Raw genomic sequence first — 9,400 nt, 5'->3', positions numbered from 1 at the left:
TACCATTTGGCAGCCTTTGACTCCAGTTCATATTGAAGTTCTAGCATGTCTGGTACGGCAGCACTCAGCGGCGGTGTGACTTCATTCAGGCCTCAATAGTCCACTGTTAACCACCACTCTCCGTTAGATTTTTGCACAGGCCATATGGGACTATTAAAGGGTGAATGAGTCTTACTGATCACTCCTTGACTTTCCAGTTGACGGATCAAGTTGTGGATGGGAACCAGGGAGTCTCGATTGGTGCGATATTGTCGCCGGTGCACTGTCATGGTAGCAATTGGCACCTGCTGTTCTTTAACTTGCAGCAACCCCACCACACAAGGATCCTCTGAGAGACCAGGCAAGCTAGACAGCTGTTTAATTTCCTCCGTACTCAAAGCAGCTATACCAAAAGCCCACCGGTACCCTTTTGGGTCTCTGAAGTACCGTCTCCTGAGATAGTCTATGACAAGGATGCACGGAGCCTCTGGACCAGTCACAATAGGGTGCTTTTGCCACTCATTCCCAGTTAGGCTTACTTCAGCCTCCAACACAGACAGTTCGTGGGATCCCCCTGTCACTCCAGAAATACAGATGGATTCCGCCCCCTTGTAATCTGATGGAATTAAAGTACACTGGGCACCCGTGTCCACTAGAGCTTTACACTCCCGTGGGGCTGATGTGCCAGGCCATCGAATCCACACAGTCCAGTAAAGCCGATTGTCCCTTTCCTCCGCCTGGCCGAAAGCAGGGCCCCTCTTCTCCTGGTCTGAGTCTTCATTACTTGGTTTCTGTAAGTGCATAACAGAGGTCCCTTCATCAGGATCAAAAGTACCGTCAGCCCTTCTACTCTGCCCAACAGACACTGGAGCAGTCATTTTCCTGGATGGATGCATTTTGGCTGTTGTTTTCCCTTGTAGTTCCTGCACCCGAGCTTCTAGTCTCCAGGTGGGTTGACCATCCCACTTCCTCATGTCCTCCCCCTGGTCACGCAGGAAGAACCACAGGGTTGCACGTGGTGTGCGCCACCGGTACCCTTTCGCTTGAACAGGAAAAGGCTGACTCTGAATAGCTGAGGCTTTGGTTGGAGTGGATGAGGAAAACCTACCCTTCTCAGCTTGCTCGAACATGTTTTGAGTCAGTCTGTGTCTGTCCGCAGCCGAGACACAATCACACATGGAGGGAGCAAGGTTATCTTCGTATTCTCGGAGTTGCCTGGCCAGTTCATCTATAGTTGGTGCCTCAATGTCTGTCCAGTTCATTATCGCCAGGGTGTGGGTGTAAGATGTTGCTGCATTTCGTACAAACTTTTGCCACATGGACCGTTTGCATTGGATTTCATCCGGGTCTTTGCATGCCTGGTCATTATAGATCACCTCCAACACGGCTAATTCCCTCAGATACTGGATGCCCCCCTCAATGTTGGTCCATTTCCTTCGAGATTTTGCGAGTTCTTCCTTGAAGGGATACCTGTCCTTCACACTTGACAGGAGTCGCTGCCAAAGACTGAGGACTCTTGCCTTTTTTCCAATACCTTTGTCAATGGCCTTGTCCTTAGCAAGGGATCCCAGCTGCCGGGCTTCCTTACCCTCCAATTCCTGACTACTGGCCCCAATATCCCAGCATCGAAGCAACCAGCTGAGAATTAGCTCACCTGGTTGACGGCTAAAATCTTTTTGCATATCTCGCAGCTCACTTAGGGATAGGGAGCGGGTGGTTTCTGTCTCATTGATTATCTCAGTCTCTTCCGCCTGTTCTTGTGGCTGCTCTGCTGCAGAAGAGGCTGCCTCTTCTGATTCTTTTTCCCTCTTAGGAGAAGCTTCTTCATCCCTTACTAAACGAGCTGATTTCCGCTTCCACTGTTTCTTTTTAGTTATAGGGGCGACGAATACAGTGCCTGATCTCTTTCCCCTCTCTTCTCCCTGAGGGTGCTGCATAGTATCAAGCAGTGTTTGGTAGATGCTGGCGAGGGCCCAGCACAGCACGGTAAGTTGTGCCTCTCTGGAGTAGCCATGGCATTTTTTTTTCAAACATTCTACCACTTCATCAGGATCCTGTAGTTGTTCAGGGGTGAAAGTCCAGATCATTGGAGGTGAGAAGTTCTCTAGATACCTGCCCATATTTTCCCACATGCCGTGCCACCCATGACCATACTCTCGTGGAACCTGGGTCATATTCCTAAATTGCTTGTTGACCTTAGAGAAAACTGAAGCAATATGTCTAAGGAATATCAATAGAAGTATTTTAACTGCCCAAGGATGTTCAAGGTACTGAGAGGTCATTGTCATGAGGGAGACAACATCACAGAAGAAGGAAGCAAGGGTGCTGTTCTGTATTTCCTCCACAAAAAAACTCTCAGAAGGAGTATAATTGTGAAGTATCTCCATGAGATGGTACCCAAAATACAGTAATGGCCTCAGCCCAGAGACCAAACACCAGATTACCCAGCTCAAGGTCAACATTTTAAAAACAAATCTTCCAGGCAAAATGTCACTAATTACTGCAGAGCAGAGCATACTGAAAAAGCACAGGCCAATCTTTAACAGATACAGCAAAAAGAAGATCATGGTGCAAATTAAACAGACTAATGTTGACCTATAACTTTTAAAGGATAGAAGTTCTGTTGAATCTGTTATTATCTCAAACCCTTCGAGCCCCACGTTGGGCGCCAAAAAGGACTGTCGTGGTTTAAGCCCAGCTGGCAACTAAGCACCACACAGCCGCTCACTCACTCCCCCCAGGTGGGGTGGGGGAGAGAACCAGAAGAGTAAAAGTGAGAAAACTCGTGGGCTGAGATAAAAACAGTTTAATAAGTAGAGCAAACAAACACCGCGCGGAGAAGCAAAGCGAAAGAAGGAATTCATTCACCACTTCCCGTCGGCAGGCAGGTGTTCAGCTATCTGCAGGGAAGCAGGGCTCTATCACGCGTAGCGGTTGCTCGGGAAGACAAACGCCATTACTCCGAATGTCCCCACCTTCCTTCTTCCTCCCCCAGCTTTACATGCTGAGCATGATGTCATATGGTATGGAATATCCCTTTGGTCAGTTGGGGTCAGCTGTCCCGGCTGTGTCCCCTCCCAACTTCCCGTGCACCCCCAGCCCACTCACCGGTGGGGTGGGGTGAGGAGCAGAAAAGGCCTTGGCTCTGTGTGAGCCCTGCTCAGCAGTAACTAAACCATCCCTGCTTTATCAACACTGTTTCCAGCCCAAATCCAAAACACAGCCCCATACTAGCTGCTATGAAGAAAGTTAACCCCATCCCAGCCAAAACCAGCACAAGGAGGAATTCCACTGGTGATGTCCGCTTGTCCCATTCCTCTTTCTCCATGAAGTGCTGTAGGACCTTCTTTTCCCCACTTGGCAGGAAGGGAACCTGAGGAAGGGCATGCGCTTCTGTGTTTGTTGTACAAAGGAATCGTGAAGGAGTCACTGCCAGAGACAACATGGCGGTTTTCCCTCCTCTGACTGAATTCACACTTGGCTTAGGGGCTCCATTCCTCGTGAAAGGGCAGGAACAGGTTCTTTGAGAGGGCCAAACTGCTCTTCTTGGAAGAACCTCCTCTCAGTAGAGAGATGAGTTGCCGCACTGAGGTGCCTATTTCTGTGGAATGAGAGAGAATGTCCATTTGCTCACATTAGATTATGACACATGAAGTTATTCCCCATACTACCTGGCATAGACGTTAGCCAAGTTCTGCTTTCAAGCAACAGGAAGAGGGGCCCGACAGAAAAGCTCCATCATGCAAAAAAGCCTTTAGAGCAACGCATCGTGCCATAGACTGATCTTCACCCTGAGGAAGAATGGACACTACACAGGATTAGTGGTCTCAACTCCCTGAAACATTTGCTTTCTGATGAGACAATTCTGTCCCGGGACAGTCCATCTCTTTCCACTGACCGAGAGTGGCCAGGAGTTACTAGCTTGCTAGTCGAAGGCAGTGCCAAGGGTCTTTTAGACAGGAGACTTAGAAGCAGATGTGAACTAGGGAGAGAAGGGCAGGGAAAACTGAATTCCAGAGAAAAGGCACCTGAGCTGTCTAAGCCAAATGAGGAAAAGTGATGTTGCCTGAGGAGGAGGGGAAAGGAACAAGGGTGATGATCATTTGCTGAACGTCTTTTCCTCCTCATCTTCTCTTTCTGAATGCATTTGGGCTGCCTCCCTGCAGTGTCACAGCACCTGGACCTCAGTATTCCCATCTGAGTTCTCAGGAATCCCTGTTCAGCATGGAAATGGTGACGGGGGGTGTCCCGCGGACGAGTGGGGGCTGAGGCCGTGCAGGATCATGATCAAGCACAGGTTTCCAGGAAAATCCTGGTACCTGTTGGATTGCCTGCCCAGGGAATGTCTGTGGCTGAAAGAGAGAGCACTTTGCCCACGCCTCCTCTTTGGGCTTTCATAACGCTTGGGTCAGAAAAAACACTGTCCCTGATGATTCCCTGTCTCAAACTTCATATCTTTACAGCAAGTTAGAGATGGCCGAGGCAGTCACCTAGACAGCCCAGAGAGCTCCTGGAATGGAGGAGCCCTTTTACTCAGTCATTCACCCCACCTACACTGGGGTGCCTTGGTCCTGAAGGTGCTTCCATGGGGAGGGTGCTTCAGATTCACTGCTCGCTCTAAATCACATCCCATGTAGATGACTGAGAGACAACTGTGAGAGAGCTGAGGGATTGAGATGGATCCCTAAGATACGAGCAAGATGGAGAAAGAGACAGCGAGAGATTAAGAGAGTTGAGAACATAAGGGCATGTCTTGGCACCCTGGCCCCATACACTCTGCCCCAACCTCTGCCTGTCCACTGAGGTGTGTGAGTGCCCATTAGCTTATGCCCCACAGCTCTGACTGCACTGACCACCACGCTGCCTGTATCTGGGTTCAGCAGTGTCAAGCACACAGAGAGGGTATCTAAAGAAAGAGGAGCTGGAATGAGAAGACAGGCAGGACAGGACTGTACCAAGACACGTGGTCTCACTTCATAGCTGCCACTGTGCAAAGAGCCCCTGGCACAAACAGGCAACACTGTGACAGGGATTAGAGAAGAGGAGAGGTTTCCTTTTAATTTTGGAGAGACTTTAAGGTACAATTGTAACCCTCATGTCTTCAAAGGATGGCCCCGCTGAGCAAGAGTCCCTCCCTTGTGCAAATGAGCACGCGTTGCCCAGTATGTGGCTCAGGGCACTTGGCATTACCTATGGGAAAACTAAGCTGCCAAGTCGATGCTAAGTACAGTTCTCCTGAAGACCACTGTAGGAGGAGATGATATCACCCTCTAGAGTGCTGATCCTTCCCCGCTATCAAAGGAGGCCAGAGAATGAACTCATCTTTTTAGACATTAAAGTTATAAAAGTCTATGTCTGAACAAGCTAATTCCACTGAATGTGCTGGATTAGCTGAAGTATTGGCTCTGGGAGCATTGTGTCAAGGAATGGACATTTGTTTCACCAAACATGAGTGATCTGGAGACAGGTGCACTCTTACTCCCAACTACATTCCTGACCAATGTTCTAGATTCTGGACCAAATTAGAAGAGAGGTCATTCTCAACAGTTCAACTGGACTGAATTTCAGGCATGTTTTTGTTCTGACCAGGAGGTTAACAGAGATGTAAGTGCCACTTGGTCCAGAAAGCAAGCTGTTATTGTTCTCTTCATTGTGTTCCACCTATTTTCTGTCATTTCCTAAAGACTGAGAGGTTCAGCAAAGATCTGCCACCAAAATAATCGGGAAAACACATTTAGGAGGAAGGCGAAGTTGCATGAGAACTGGAGGAGGGTGAAGCTTGTTGAGAATTGGGTGTGCCATGGAGGGATGAAGTCCTCTGCTTGTTGCTTTCTGTCTTGGTTTGCACGCTTAGAAAATGCCACTGTGGTATTCACCAGGGTTTGTAAAGTGCTTGTAGGTCATTTGAAAGGCATTGCTATGGCGGATCGTCTTATGATGACGTGTTGCAGAAGAGAGTCTGGTGTGATATTCGATTAAGGAGTTCTTACACTGCTAAGAAAGAGAGGTCTCATTTCTGCAGATGCATCATAACCATGTGTTTGCCCTCCCCACCCCTCTCCCCTTTCAAAATCCACTTACAACACCTCTCCTCAGGTGGAAAAGCATTTTATGAAGGTTATCCCACTTCTTTTGAAACCTGCCTTGAGAGCATCTTTCATCAGCTGGTTCCTGAGGCTGAAAACAAAGGGACTCATCAAAGGAGTTGGCACTGTGTTGAGAAGGACCACTGCCTTGTTTCAGGAAATGAGGTGACTTGAAGGCTGGACATACATGAAGATGCAGCCCAGAAGGGAGTAGAAGTAGCACTGAGTTAAGCAGCCTGGGCAGGATATGGCTTTGCTGGCCATGCACAAGTTTCCTACGGCTTTGGGTATGATGGATATGGTGATGAAAACCTCCAAACAGGAGAGGTTACAGAGGGAAAAGTACGTGGGACTGTGGAGGTCTCCTTCAGCAAGAATGAGGGAATGATCAGCAGGTTTGTCCCTAAGATCACCAGGTACGAAGCCAGGAGAGCGATTGCCATGAGGGACTCCTGATGGTGGAGGGAGGGGAAGCCCAAGAGAAGGAACTCTGTGACAGTCGTATGGTTCAACATTTCTGCATCCGAGCTGCAGTGGTGGGGGGCGTGGGGAGAATAACCCCATACATCAGGACAGGCTGGGACGTGAGCAGCTGAGGAGAAGGGCCTGGGCACTATGAGGGATGCCCTACAACCAGTAGCGTATGGTCTCTATGAACAAGGGCAGCTGCACGTGGGGCTGTGTTAGGAGGAGTGTGGGCCACCCAGACAACTTGAGTGATCATTCCCCTTGACTCAGCACTGGTGTGGCTCCACACACATGGGTGTGTCCCAGAGGGTGGCTCCCCAGTTTGGAGAAGTCAGGAGGAACTAGAGAGTGTTGAGTGCAGGTCTGCCAAGATGGGATTCGGGACCGGGTGCATATGATCTGTGTGGGGCGGCTGAGGGACCTGGGCAGCATTGACCCAGTGGCAGAGAGGCTCAGGGCAGCATAGGAGTAGCCTTTGACTGCTGGAAAGGTGGTTTCAGAGATGACGAATCTTTTCTTCGTAGTGGGAAACGGCATGAGAAAGAACTTATAGCAGAAAGTGCAGCTGGAGAGCTCCAGACTGGACACGAGGAAAGAGAAATGTCACTCGAAGGGCAGTGCTGTGGTGTAAGAAGTCACCCAGAGGGAAACTGGATCAACCCAAGGCTTTGTGCCTTGGAGCGGGGTGGGGAAATGTTCTTTAATATTTCTGTTAGATCTTCTCACTATCCAAATCTCTTTTAATTGACAATAAATTAAATTTCTCTTCCCCAAGTCAGCTCTTCTTTGCCGGTGACAGGAATTAGTAAGCGATGTCCCTGTCTTCACTTTGACCCATGAGCTAGTCCATCTTATTTTCTCCCTTGGCCCTGTTGAGTAGGGGGAGTGACTGAGCAGCTGGGTTGGTGTCTGGCTGCTGGTCAAAGTCAACCCACCACAGGACCACATCAGGACTGCTGTGTCTAGTATGGGGCTCCCCAGCACAAGAAGGACCCTGGCAGGCTGGAGCGAGTCCTGCAGAGGCCAGAAGGATGGTTGGGGCCTGGAGCACGTGATGGACAAGGAGAAGCTGAGAGCTGGGTTTTTGAGAAATCCCTCAGAGCCAAACACTGGAGCAAGGACTCAGGCCAGTTGGTGGGTGATCAGTCGATGGAGATTTTCAGTATTTGTCGGGACAAGGCCATGAGCACCTGATGTAGCTGGAGCTGCCTGAGAACGGGCTGGGCTGAGAGTCCAGGCTCTGGAACCCAACCTTACCATGAGCTTAACACCAAAAACACTGAGAACAAAAGGAGAACAGAAACTTTAAAAGAGCAACTCTATGGATATTTTCTTGGGAGCAACTCTGTAGGAAGAAACCAGCCTTCAGGCACTGCACCTGGGAGATCCCCTTTTATTGAAAAGCTGCCATTGGACAGGCCACAGCTGACACAGTGTTGTGCAAGGGTGACCCATGACACCACCAAGACTCAACAGAAGGAGTATAAACCGAGAAAATTTTTCATGAGTAGAATTATCACAAGAGGAAAATGCCAACTTGTGGCCTAAGAGAATCTCTGGGAAATGTGGAGAGGAGGGGAGGCAGGTTATTTTCTGTAAAACAGCATCCATGGGGTCAGGTTCCAAAAGGCATCCTTGAGCTCCTGGTTCCTCATGCTGTAGATGAGGGGGTTCACTGCTGGAGGCACCACCGAGTACAGAACTGCCACCACCAGGTCCAGGGATGGGGAGGAGATAGAGGGGGGCTTCAGGTGGGCAAACACTCCAGTGCTGAGAAACAGGGAGACCACGGCCAGGTGAGGGAGGCACGTGGAAAAGGCTTTGTGCCGTCCCTGCTCAGAGGGGATCCTCAGCACGGCCCTCAAGATCTGCACATAGGACAGCACAATGAAAACAAAACAGCCAAAGACTAAACAGAAACTAACCACAAGAAGTCCAACTTCCCTGAGGTAGGTGTCTGAGCAGGAGAGCTTGAGGATCTGTGGAATTTCACAGAAGAACTGGTCCAAGGTATTGCCTTTGCAGAGTGGTAGTGAAAATGTATTGGCTGTGTGCAGCACAGCGTAAAGCAACCCACTGCCCCAGGCAGCTGCTGCCATGTGGACACAAGCTCTGCTGCCCAGGAGGGTCCCGTAGTGCAGGGGTTTGCAGATGGCAATGTAGCGGTCATAGGACATGACAGTGAGAAGATACAATTCTGCTGACATGAAAAAGACAAGCAGGAATACTTGGGCAGCACATCCCGAGTAGGAGATGGCCCTGGTGTCCCAGAGGGAATTGGCCATGGCTTTGGGGAGAGTGGTGGAGATGGAGCCCAGGTCAAGGAGGGAGAGGTTGAGGAGGAAGAAGTACATGGGGCTGTGGAGGTGGTGGTCGCAGACTATGGCGGTGATGATGAGGCCATTGCCCAGGAGTGCAGCCAGGTAGATGCCCAGGAAGAGGCAGAAGTGCAAGAGCTGCAGCTGACGCATGTCTGTGAATGCCAGGAGGAGGAACTGGGTGATGGAGCTGCCGTTGGACATTTTCTTCCTCGGGACCTGGGGACCTGTTCAAAAAGGTCACGACTGTGACAAGTTAGGGCAGACTTCTCTGAGTATAATCTATTCAGTCTTTTCAGGAAGACCTTTTGTGAGCTCTCTTTGGTGCTGGCTGAGGGTGCCCCAGAGAGCAGGAGGTTCTGCTGTGGGCTCTGTAGGTGTCAGCCCTGGCCTACAGCAATAGCTCAGTAGGAACACAGGGTGATCTCAGATTAAATCCACTTTCAATATCAAAGACCTTTTCAGCATTGTTGCTTCCAAATCACTTGACGGCAGAGCAGAGCTGTGGGGATTTTGTTTCGTTTATTCTGTTTTAATTGCCCCACCACA

General features: G+C 49.8%; 2 protein-coding genes across 2 annotated transcripts; both read right to left on the bottom strand.

Annotated features, from left to right (window-relative positions):
- Positions 1-7,797: 7,797 nt before the first annotated feature.
- LOC132321485 (olfactory receptor 14C36-like) lies at positions 7,798-8,674 on the bottom strand (the record flags this gene model as incomplete). Its single annotated transcript, XM_059834976.1, has 2 exons — positions 7,798-7,812; positions 8,213-8,674. Coding segments are annotated over 2 exons (477 nt in total), but the record flags the coding sequence as incomplete, so codon positions are not given.
- Positions 8,675-8,677: 3 nt separating this feature from the next.
- Positions 8,678-9,055, bottom strand: LOC132321512 (olfactory receptor 14I1-like; the record flags this gene model as incomplete). Its single annotated transcript, XM_059835007.1, has 1 exon — positions 8,678-9,055. A coding segment is annotated over exon 1 (378 nt), but the record flags the coding sequence as incomplete, so codon positions are not given.
- Positions 9,056-9,400: the final 345 nt, after the last annotated feature.

Source organism: Gavia stellata, unplaced genomic scaffold (assembly GCF_030936135.1).
Source record: "Gavia stellata isolate bGavSte3 unplaced genomic scaffold, bGavSte3.hap2 HAP2_SCAFFOLD_42, whole genome shotgun sequence".
NCBI lineage: Eukaryota > Metazoa > Chordata > Aves > Gaviiformes > Gaviidae > Gavia > Gavia stellata.
Note: the sequence above shows the minus strand (reverse complement) of the source record. Positions and strands in the feature narration are given on the sequence as shown.